Genomic DNA, 11,746 nt, shown 5'->3' with positions numbered 1-11,746 from the left:
TAAGTTCTGGGGCAAGCATTTTATTTGTTAATACAAGAATAGAAATTCTGCAATAAATATCATCTAATAAATAACATCTCCAAATAAATAAATATTAATACAACACACTTAGAGTCATGAGTGGGTGGGGCTGGGGGGGCAGGGCCTGGGGGAGCTGCCACCCCACACCCCAAAATGCTACTGCAATGTAAACTTTCAGGAAATCCTGTGGTGTGGCTATGGTTGCCCTCCCCAGCCTGGGCAACCCACAGATACCCTGGGAAAGGGGGCAGAGAGGAGGCATTGTAAAGCTGGAAGACAATTCGAGGCAAGGTCCTGATGCTCAGCTTGGCTTTTGTTTGCCACTCTGTGCTTTGGAGACTCCTGGGTCTGTTGTGGTCTGTCCCTGCCCCTCTGCTTTCAGTATTTTCTCTTCTGGTTTATAGGGAACCTCCAATGCAGACCCCACCCCTGCACTGTTAATCTTATCTCTTTTTGTGTAGAATTGCCACCATGTTTGTTTCCTGAATTGGATGTATAGAGTGATTTGGGGGTAAGGGAGCAACACCCATTCAAGGAGAGTGGGGCAGCCAAAGGGCTTCACCCCAGAAAGTCATGTGTGGTGGTGGCCCCTCAACTCCTGCCTTCCAGGTGTGCCACCTGAGGGGCTGGGTGGGCATTGGCCAAGTGGTAGGCAAGAAGCAGGAGGCCATGAGAGCCTCTGCACCAACTTGAACCACTTCAGACTCCCTCGAGCATGACTTCCTGTAGAAACAGGACAGGACAGGGCCTATTGCACCTCCTCCCCAGCTCAGTAGACCTTTGGGAGGTGGGGAGGAGACAAGGCTGATCACATCACACGCCCAGCCGGTCCAGGAGAGGGCCAGAAGCTCACAGCTTCTGTCTCCTGGCTCAGCAGGTGTTGGCATACAGGGCTGGCTCTCCCAAAGTGGGTGCAGGGTTTGAAGGGGGAGCGAAGAGGAGGCGGCAAAGGTCAGAAGTCAGAAGCCGTGAGCCCCCAGGTGCAGGGTGACTGCAGCTGCTGGAGGCTGCATCTTCTTCTTGAGCCGGTTGAAGTCCTTGGCCGAGCGCCACAGCCAGGTCTGCAGCTCCTTCAGCAGCCAGAAGTCATCCATCTTTTGGAGGAAGTCACTGTGGGCAGGGCCAGGAGTCCAAGTGGGTTCAGTCCCAGGCAGCGGCTGGGGCAGTGGGTAGCCCAGAGCTGCCATGACGCCTGCAATGCTGCCCAGCAGGCCCTGGAGGCTGGTGCAGAAGTGGGCCAGGCTGCGGCGCAGCTCAGCAGTGGCAGCCTGACGGTTGAGGCCACGCAAGTAACACAGAAGGTGACTGTAAGCCTCATAGTTTTGGGTCAGCCGCAGTTTGTCATTGAGGCTTTGCCACACCTCCAAGTTAACAGTGGCCCTGGGCAGAGTCTCTGCCCCCAGGCGGGGAGGGTTGAAGTCAGGCTCGTTGAAAGGAGGGCCCAGGTAGTTCAGCTGTGAAAAGGAGAGGGTGATGGGGAAGGAGGAGGGCAGAGCAGCTGTCTCATCACCGAGGAGATACCTGCTCCCAAAGTTTCTATTTTTTGTGTCCCCTGACACTGGCCCTGTCTCCATGCTAGGCTTCTCTGTTCATGGCCTCCCTGAGTTTCTCCAATAAGGATATCATTTGTATGCAGATGACAGCTGAAGCAGTGGCGGTGATGAGCTCTCCAATGGAGAGGCGTAGAAAGAGGAGGAGGAGACGCAGAAGACGCTCAGGAAGGACGTGCTGATTGGCTTGGTGGGCAAACCTTGGGAAAGTGCCCGCTGTGGGGGCAGGACAGAGAAGAAGAGGAGCCTGGAGGAGCCAGGGGGCGAGGCTGGAGAGGTAGAAGGTGGCCCGGGAGAGTGCAGAGGCCAAGGAAGAGTTCGAGAAGGCAGCAGTGCTCAGCAGTGTGGCTGCAAAACAGACAGCAAGGAGAATGAGCCTTCAAAACACTGTCGGGCTTGGCAAGGAGGTGCCTGATGACCTTGGAGAGAACCACTGCTGGGGCCTGGAAGCCAGATTGCAGGGGGTTAAGAAGTGAGTGGGTGGAGAGGAAGTGGAGGCAGAGGGTGTAGACCACTCCTTCGAGAAATTTGGCAGAGAAAGCCAGGAGAGAAAAAGGGTCGGGAACTAGAGGGGGCAGTGGAATGAAGCAAAGGTTTTCTGCACAAGGAACAAGAGAGAGATGAGAGGGGCCCATTGGCACTAGAGTCCCATTTGCCACTGACACACCCGGGCCCACCAGCTGAGGGGCTGGGGAGAGACGGGTACTCACTAACACTCCGAAGGAAGGGTTCAGTTGAAAGGAGCTAGGCTGCAGAAGGAAGAAATGGAGGCAGTCTCATGAGTAGGACAGGAGGAAGGCTATGGAAGACAGCATGGTATAGGGAAGAAGGCAGAGCCCTTGCCAACCCTCGGGGGAGCGGCTGGGGCCCAGGGAAAGGGATGAGGGCGATGTGTAACTGGGAAAGAAGGGAGAAGCAAGGGGAGAGGCCTGGGATAGGCAAGGGCCCAGGGGGAGGTTCACACGCTGACAAGCACAGAGACAAACTAATTTCCTCGGTGTATCCTGGGGCTGGAGCCAGCTCCCCCGCCACCCTCCTCCCTTTTCTTTCCCTGGCTCCAGAGTAGAGTCTGGGATGTGGAAGAGGAACACGGGAAGAGGGGGCCGGTTCCCCATGGTCCTCGGCTCCTCTGACCCTCCTTCCTTCTCTCCTGGGCTCTCTGAACACCTCTGGACCACCCCCAAATCCTTATAGCATCACCTCCATCCACACCCTAAACCCCCTGCCACTACTGCCTGGGTTCCCTACAGTCCCCTTCCCCCATGACCCCCGTAGGAGGCCCAGCTAGAATGGGAGAGGCAGACGGAAGGGAGGCCCCTGGGTCCAGAGCAGCAGGGCCCCAGGTCTGGGGGTAGAGGCGAGCTGGAACGCAGGCATGGGAGGTGGGGCCCCTCCATCCCCACCCAACCCCGCCCGCGCAAGAGACACCACAACACGGTGTAAACAGAGGAGACTTCCCCGGCCCCCAGGGGGAGGCGGGCGGCTGGGCTGGCAGCCAGTGGGGCAATGGGCCAAGGCGGGTGCGAGGCCTGCCCACATGCCTAGTCCTGAGGCGAGGGATGGGGAGGTGGGGGGGCCACCTAAGAGGGAAGGGCAGTAGATAAGCCAGACAGGGGGACTGGTGGGAGCCAAAGAGCCCCTCCTCACCCCATCATTTACCAGGACCCTCCACGGTTAGGACTGTCTTCCCCCAACTCCTCACTCCTCCCCAACTCCCAGACTCCTACTCTGGATACTCACATAGGTCCCAGCCAAGCTGCGGAGTTGGTGCTCCAGGTAGCGGGTGAGGTCATAGGTTTTCTGGATGGAGGGGCCAGGCCCTGGGTCCCCTGTGCGATTGAGAGCTGGCACTGCAGGGAGGTGCCAGAGCACCGTGCACAGGCACGCTAACATCCCCCACGAGTCCCCTGTGGGCAGGATGGACGAGAAGCATGAGTGCGGCCCAGGCCCACACGGGGAAGCATCTGGCAGCCCCTCAGGTGTCTGTCCCCACCTTGGGCTGGAAGGTGGGTGAGGGTGGGACACCAGATGGGAGGCAGAGGGGATGGAGGAGGGAAAACACCCCTGGCGAGAGGGGAGAGAAAGAGAGGCGTGTGTGTGTTTGAGGATGAGGACTTGGCACGCCTAAGTGTCTATCAGTAGATACTTGAGAGTGTATCTGTGTGTCAGCTGAGAGAGTCTTTGGCATGTGTGCCACTGTGTGTGTGCCAACATATATGTGTGTGTACATGGAGGGACAGGGCCAGGCCTAGGGACTACAGGTCGACCTGCCTGTGTTCCAGTTGTACCATAGCTTCCTGCCAGTCTCCCAGTCCCACTGCAGCTTGAGGGGAGTCACAGGGTGGGAGATAGCATATGTCAGAGCTGGCAGGCTGAGCAGTCAGCCCCAAGGGAGGAAGCAGGAGAGAGGCAGCCGCCAAGAACACAGTCGTCCATAAGAGGCAAGGTATAGGGTTAGACCACCAGGGTCGGGCTGCCTTATGGGGCTAGTTTTGGGTATATTCTAGGATGTGATTCCTGAGTGTGGGAAGCATAGGGTGGGGTTAGATTGAAGATTTAGTGCTCACTCTCAGGGAATGGTGGCAGTGTGGAGGTTCACACCATTCTTGGTGTTAGGTGGGGAAAAGTTGGACTTCAATGAGCCCTTTCCATCAGCCTGCGAGGGTGGGGACAGGAAGGGAGAGAGGTGCATTTGACGAGTCGGGCTTGTTGGCTGATGGCACTGCAGAGTTTGGACATCCCAGGATACCAGGAGTCCAGAGGCCAGGGTTGGGTGCTGTAAAGAGTGACATGGATAGTGGGGAAATACGCTTTTCTGGGATTTTAAGTGAGGACCAAGGTGAGGATTGAGTGGACACTTTGGACTGGCAAAGGCAGTTAGGGTTTGGCTAGGATAGATATAATTGGCATTGGGCTAGGTTAGATTTAAGGACTGGGTTACTTTAAAAGTTTCAGATTAGTTTAGACTTGGGATTTGGTTGATTTAGTGTGGTTGAGGTTTGAGTCCAGCAGGGGATGTGGTGAGGTCTGGGCAGGCAGAAGGTGAGCTGGAGGGCTGTCTCTTGGTCGGTTTAGATACCAGATGGGGCGCTGCTTATGTCATGAAGAGCAGGGCTAGTTTGGGTTTTCAGCTTGAATAGGTGTGAGGTCACGAGTGGTTTCTTTCCTTTATTTTTTTTTTTTCCTTTTTTTTTTTTTTTTTTTTTTTGCTGCCACCTTCCCACCGCTCCTATAGTTCATATTTTATACTCTCAGATTTTTCTATAATGACATAGGTTGCTTTGATAGGTAGAAATAACTTAAATAGATATAACACTTTGCCCATGGTTAGAATGGGATTTGAAGAAAGAATGAAGACTAGGTTAGGTTTAATCACAGCGCTGGGGCAGTTTTGGAGAGGGCTACTAACTAGGAAGGATGCAAGACTCCATTTGTATAAAACATCTCTTATGGAGGACAGGGGTCAGTGAGGACTTTGGCAGTGGCCCCCTGGTCAGTATGGACTCTTTCAGATGTGTGGCTGGCCAGCTTTACTGAGGGAGCATGGGGGTGGGGTACCACCAGTCACAGGGTCTTGGTTTGAGGCAAGTGTGAGTGTGTGTACACACATGTATTTTAGGACAGAGAGTAGGGTCAGGCACTCAACTGCTCCCTAGGGAGACTGGCTCCCCCTTTCCTGTGCCCTCTGAGCCTGTGGCTTCCTCCTGGATGCTGCTTTCCTCACTCTTCCTTTCTATCCCCAGCTCTTGCCTGACTCAGTTCCTTTCTCCTCCCTGTTCCTCACATTCCAACACAACTCCAAGCCTGGGGATCTGGCAGTCACCTCTAGGATCCTATGGGTACAGAGTAGAATTAGTTTTGGAGATTGGAGACCTGCTGAATTGGGCAGCGGCCCTCCCAGCCTTGAGGTTGCTTTCAGCATCGAGTCTGGCTTCATTCAAAGTTAGCGGCAAGGCTGAGGGTCCCAACTGAAGCAGGAGCTGGGAGCTAGGCGTCCCTCTTTACCCACATGTTGACTGGAGTTCTAGGTTCTGCCTATGTCACGGCCAAGAGGTATAGTCAGGAACCCAGCTCGGGACTTATCCCTCTCCCATTCTGAGCCCTGTGGGACATCCCTAGGGGAGATCAGCTCCCTACACAGGGACAGCAGGGGGAGAAGCCTTTGGATAGACAAGAACTAAGTCATCTGGGCAGAAAAAACGGCTCATGAAATTAACCAGACGAGGCCGGTGTTTCCAGGAATATTTCAGTTCTGAGGTAACTGTCGTTGCAGGCGGGGGGGGGGGGGGGGGGGCAGGGGAGAACAGAAGGATCCGACGGCCCACAGAGAGAACTAGAAAGAGGGAAGGGCTCTCAGGAATCCAGAGGGAGAAGAGGTTAGGAGAGGAGAAAGGGGGGTAGAAGGACAGGGCTCTGCCCCTGCTATGACAGCTTTCACTCTGGGCAAGCCGTGCCCATGCCCGTGTCTCAGGCAGCAGGAGGAAAGCAGTGTGGGGTGAACACTTGTGGTGTAGTTGTGAGCTCAGGAACCCAGCACAGCTCGCCTGCCTCCTGAGGAGAGTGCATGGTGGGCTTCCTGGAGCCCTCATCCATCCTCCCTTAGGCTCATGGTGTGCAGGTGGACCCTGACCACTGGGGCTGTGTCCTGGGTCCCCCTCTCCCCCTCCCCACCAGTCCTGGCCCCCAGCCCGGCCCCCGCCTCAGCTCTGCCTCTGGCTGCTGCCCACTGATTGTTTACATCCCGTCTTCTCTGTGTGTTTATAAATCTGGCTGAGCACGTGAGGAGCTAATGAGTGCAGCTCACGTTTCCTGCAGCAGCCCCCCACCCCCTATCCTGGCCCCCACCCAGCCAGCCCCTAATTCCATCCAGATCCCTGGGCCCTGGGAACCAAGGCCCTCCTCATGAACACACACACACACACACTCTCTCAGCCCAAGGAAGTGACCGGCCACCCAGACAGCTGCACAGGCAGGCGCACCCGTGTGCACGTCTTTAGCCACTTTAGCCAGCTGCCCCTCAGTCCCTGGCCTGGACGCCCCCGGGCTGAGCTTTCCCAGTGAGGGTGAGGGTTCAGTCGTGCAGATGTACCTGGGTGGTTAGGGTGGTAGGACAAGTCAACGGGAGTCTTTGCACCTGGGACTATAAGAGCTAGGCTAAGAACTGTGAGCCCTAAATGTTGTAGCCAGGGAGGCACTGCAGAGCTCCAGAGGTGGGGCATAGTGGCCTCAGGCTGGACTGAATATGGGAGCCAGGAGGAAAGGCCAGACCAGGACCAGCGCTGGCTGCTGCGGTTGGAGGGGTCTGTTGAGAGGAATTGAGGGATGGAGTGGGTTAGGCGGAATAGGTGAGGAGTGGGTGAGGGATGGAGTAGGTGAGGTCCAGGCATTGTGACGGTAGGAAACTGCCCTAGGGGCGTGTCCTGACCTGCCTTCACAGGCAAAGGCCCACAGAAACCCATCATCCTTCTACCCTGTGGTCTGCTGCCTTCCCCTCTCTTACTTCCCTCCCTTCTGCCTTTTCCTTGGTTCCCTTTCCCCCAGGCCACTGAGAAGTGGCTTGGTGAGTGGGGACACATGGGCCTGGGAATTGGGAGACCTAGTTTTGCCACCAACCCCTTTGGTGACTGTGGGCTTGCACAGAGAGGTCACACTATGCATGCTCAGTTCCTCCCAGAGGAAACATGCAGGGCTTCATCTCTCCTCTCCTCTCCAGCATCCCCCTTCCTGCCCTTCTCTTCCAGCCTAAATGACAGAAGTCACTGAGGCCCAGGGGAAGAAGCTGAGGGTGGGCCAGCCCCCCTGCCTTATGAAGTCAGTAACCAAGCAAGCGAGACAGGAGTTGGGCTTTGGCTGGAGCGAGAGGGTTCCTGATTGTGCCGCAAGAGGGCCCTGGGTGTGCTCAGGGAGGCCAGTGAGGAGCCAGGGGGTAGCCCAGCAGCCCACTGAGAGCCAGAGGCAGGGGGAGCAGTGAAGGAGGAGTCCAGGGCAGTGGTGGGTGAGTTAGAAAGGGTGTTGTTATCAAGAGGGGTGCGGGAGGGGCTGGGGGAGAGTGCAGGAGCCAGGTGTGCACAAGAGGTGGGACGTGGGGAGGAATGTGAAGTGTCAGCCAGTGGCTGGTGTGCAGGGGTGGCACGCAGAAGTGTGACGGACAAGAGTGTGGGACTGTGAATGAAGGGGACAGGGAGCCATTGCACCCATCAGCAGTGTCACTTCTGGGGCTGCTGGGTGACAACTGCCATCTCTGCTTCCTCCCCTGGTGGAGTGTGTGGCTCCAGGGTAGTGAGGGTGTTTGAGCTGGCTGGAGTGCGTCTGGTCTGTTAGGGGAATATGTACTCCCGTCCTGTCCGGTGTGAGGGGCAACGTGTGCTCCCGAGCGGTAGCGGAGGTCAGTTGGGGGCAGTGAAAGCACAGAGGTGTCCCTGGATCAGGGTCAGAGAAGGAGGACCCGGCAGAGCAGTGTGCCCAGTGCCCCCCACCCCCAGCCTCTCTCCAGGGCTTAGCCTGCACCCGCCCGTCTCCCCCCCTCTCCTTGCAGCCCCTCACACCCCGGGGGGAGGGCCAGGCTGGGACCTGGGGGAACAGAGGTCCTCTGGGATTGACGGGGGTCTGTAGGGAGGGCTCCAGCAGCCCTGCGCGGAGTTGTGCAAAGGAAAGCGGGTGGGGAGACCAAGCATGAGAGGACTCTGGCGAGCCCCGGGGACTCCTTCGAAGGTTTCCTTCGAGGGGCTCGGCCGGAAAGCTGCACGGCGGCGGTCGCCAGCTGGCCCTCCCTCCCGGCGGTGACCTCTCGCTCCGGGACCCCTCCCGGCGCTGCGCCTTCCCTCTGTGTGGCCCCGGCGCCCCCGGCCCCGCCCCCTCCCGCTCCCGCCCGGTCGCTCCTTCCAGGCGGCGGGGGCGGGGGCGGGGTCCGGGGCACCCGGCTCCGGGCTCTGTCCGGCGCTGCCCTTTCCCGCGCGTCAACTCCCCTCCTGCCCGGGCTGAGCGGCTGCTCCCGCCGCTCCCTGGCCGGTGACAGACTTTTTCCTGCCGGGTCCGGCCCGGCTGCGCCCGCCCCCCGCCCAACAATAATCACTCCCAGGCCACGGTGGCCCGGGGGACTCGCGGCCGCCGCCCGCCGCCCCTACCTGCCGCCGGCTCCCCGGCCGTGGGCACCATGGAGGGTTCCGGCCGCGCGGCGCGCAGCTAGGAAGCCGCGAGTCCCGCGGCGCGGCTCGGCCTGTCCGGTCCGGCCCGGCCCAGCCAGGCTCGGCGCTGCCCTCCGCCCTCCTCTCCGCCGCCCGCCCTTCCTCCCGCCCGCCCTCCTACCCCTCCCGGCGGGCCGGGGAGGGAGAGCGGCGCGGCCCGAGGTGTCGGCCTCCCCTCGCCTCCCGCCGCCCGGCCTCGGGCTTCCTCGGCCTCCCTCCCTCTTCTTCTCCCAGCCCCTCCTCCCACCCGCAGCCTCGCTCCCGCCTCGGACTCCCTGGCCCCAACTTGTGCGCGGGGCTCTGGGGCTGGGGCTCCAGGTTGCCGCCTCCCCAGGTCTGCTATCGTCCGGGCTCCCCGCCGCTCCCGGCTATCTCCTGGCCCCGCCGTGCGGACTCCAGGAATGCCGCGTCCCCGCCTGGCCCCTCTCGAGGGCGCCCAGCCGTGCCTCCCCGGGCTGGAGCCCAGCTCTGTGGCCCGGCCCCGGCGCGGGGCTCCCGGGGGTCAAGGCAGGACGGGAACCGGATCTCGTGGCTGCTCGGCGGGGCGGGGGCCGGGGCCTCGGCCGCCTGGCTCCTACCTGCTCGGAGGTCCATGGGGCTGGGGCCAGGCCGGCCGGGTGCGGCTCCTCTCCCGGAGGCTGGCGGAGTGGGAGGGCGAGCCGCGGCTCCGGCGAAGCTTTAATAATCCCATCCGCCAGGCCCACTCGCAGGTTTTTTTCGCTCGGTTTCGGGTTTTTTTTTTTTTTTTTTTTTTTTTTCGGTGTGGGACATTCTGCAAACTTTTTTTTTTTTCTGACGTGTAAAGCTGTAACCACAAATTGTAGCGGCCCTCCCCGGGGTGGGGGTAGGAGGGGGGAGGAGGGAAGGGAGGGCTTCTGGGGCTCCCTCTCCCTCCCACAGCACCGAGGGGGGGTGAGGTGAGGCGAGGCTGTGGCGGTACCACCCTGGGCCTCCTGGGGGAGGGGGCGGGGAGGCCATCAGTCCGTCTGAGGACTCCCGGGAGCCGGTGGACAGCGCCGACTTCGGGTGGGCTTCTCCCCTGGCGTTGGCCTGGGGACACCACCCCCTGCCCCCTGCCCGGTGCGGGGTCCCAGCTCCCACCCTACCTCTGCCTGTGCGGGGTCCCTGCTCCCACCCTACCTCTGCCTCCTCATCTCTAACCTTCCCTCCTCCTCCCCCTTGAGTAAATGCAATGACACATTCTCCCAAATGCCAGCAAGCTGGCCTGGGAGCAAGTGATGGTGTTTTTCCTGCTGCCCTTTGTCTGGGCTGACCGCCCCCCTTGCCTATTGTCCCGCCGCTTGTCCCATTTCCAAAAGCTAGAGCTAAGCGAGGCGCTGGGGCTGGGGCAGGTGACTAACCAGCTCACAATGCCCCCTGCGGGGGAGGAAGAGGGCACCACAGGCCCACTGCCCGGCCCAGAGGCGAGAAGAGGCCACTTGGCGGGACTTTTTCCCTCAAGTTCACAAGGTTCTTCATTCTTCCTCCAGTGACCAGGGAGAATGCACATGGGTGGGGGATTTGTAATTCATTAATCAGCACGAGGCACCGGACCAGTTTCAACACCACAGGCTTCTTGGGTGACTCAGCGGGAATGCTCCGATTCAAGGCGATGGACCGCCTGAGCGTCCCCATTTGTGAAATGCTTCCCCATGAAGACGCCTGGCAATCTCCTTCCTTTGGGGTTTCGGGTTGTTGGTTTTTCCGGTGGTGAGGTGGGGGTGGCTTGGCAGTGAGGGCTCCCCCTCCTTCCCGCAGGCCTGGGTTGGGACTTGCTGGGCAGGATACCTGGGGGTATGCCTGGACCCTCCCAGAGGGGTCCGCTCCTCCCTCTCCAAGGGTGCCAGGGAGAACATGCTCAGTGAAGGCAGCTCTCACCCAGGGCTGGGGACTGCCCTGCTTCATGATTTTCCTGGGGGACAGTCATGTGGTCCCCAAGGCTTGGGTGCCCTATAACCACACCACCAATTAAATCACTGGGTAATAAGTTGCTTTTGTTGTTGTTTATTTATTGTTTCAAAGTGGGAGAGGCCAGTGGTGGGCCAGACCTGGAAGGTGATGCCTCTGCCTGGAGTGGCATCCGAGATTTGTCCCCCACTACTTCCTGGTGCCCCTGGAAGAAAGGGAGGGCACTCTGCCAGTCCAGCCCCAGCGCCTCCAGCCTGTGGCCTGGGCAGGCATCCTGATGATGGCCAGTGCTGGGTCCCGGGGCAGCTCTTCCCTTCTCTGTACTGCGAGCACTGAGCTGGGGGGGCGGGGGGGTGGGGAAGAAGTTTGTTTTCAATTACCTCACTGGAGTGGGACAGACTTTGTTGTTGGGTTTTTTTTCCCCTCTCTCTCCTTTCTTCCTTTTTTTTCCTAAACAAGGAGAAAAAGAGCTGGGAAAGGAGAGCTGGCTTGGGTTGGGGGGCAGGGGACTTTGAGGGACCTCAGTAGCAGCACTGATGAAAACTGCCTGGAGGGACCCTTGTGAAAAGTGCTTAGGGCCTCCCTCCGCCCCCTACCCCCAACCACTGCACCTCCTCCCTGCCCCCACCAGCCAGGACTCTGGAGTTTCACTGACATTCCTGGTGGGTAAGCCCAGTGATTTCTTGATGCCCATGCCAAGGTCAAGAAGGCAGATGCCCATGGGTGCATGGCACTGAGGCCAGCCAGGAGGTCCCCCTAGCTCCTACCCTTTCAGAGGGAGGGGGCCAAGAAGGAGGGAGAAGGGGAGCAGCTTCAGCCTCTCCCTCCACCTCGCAGCTGCTCCTTGTGGAGTCTGCACAATGTGGTTTGGATTTGACTGAGCCCCTCAGCACCTTATAAAGCACCTTGCTGAGTCAGGGAGAAAGCAGCCCCAGTGTGGGGGGAGCGGAGGGGAGGGGTGCTGAAGAAAGAGGCGGGGGCAAGAGAAGAGGGGTGAGACCAGAGAAGGGACAAGACTGGGAAGGAAAGAGGAGACACAAAGAGGCAAATGGGTGGGAGTGGGAAAGAGGGGAGGAGGGAGCT

General features: G+C 59.4%; 1 protein-coding gene across 2 annotated transcripts; it reads right to left on the bottom strand.

Annotated features, from left to right (window-relative positions):
- CLCF1 (cardiotrophin like cytokine factor 1) lies at positions 1 to 10,451 on the bottom strand. Of its 2 annotated transcripts, none has more exons than XM_025357988.1 (3): positions 9,862 to 10,451; positions 3,312 to 3,478; positions 1 to 1,475 (listed from the first exon to the last, which is right to left on the bottom strand). In XM_025357988.1, exons 2-3 carry the CDS (start codon positions 3,462 to 3,464, stop codon positions 981 to 983), a joined length of 648 nt encoding a protein of 215 aa, XP_025213773.1. In that variant the 5' UTR covers positions 3,465 to 3,478; positions 9,862 to 10,451; the 3' UTR covers positions 1 to 980. The 2 variants fall into 2 exon arrangements, with proteins under 2 accessions (XP_025213773.1, XP_025213772.1); XM_025357987.1 differs by lacking the exon at positions 9,862 to 10,451 and adding an exon at positions 9,334 to 9,556.
- Between the last annotated feature and the right edge of the window lie 1,295 nt (positions 10,452 to 11,746).

This window comes from Theropithecus gelada, chromosome 14, assembly GCF_003255815.1.
Source record: "Theropithecus gelada isolate Dixy chromosome 14, Tgel_1.0, whole genome shotgun sequence".
Lineage (NCBI taxonomy): Eukaryota > Metazoa > Chordata > Mammalia > Primates > Cercopithecidae > Theropithecus > Theropithecus gelada.
This window is presented reverse-complemented; position numbering and strand designations above follow the sequence as displayed.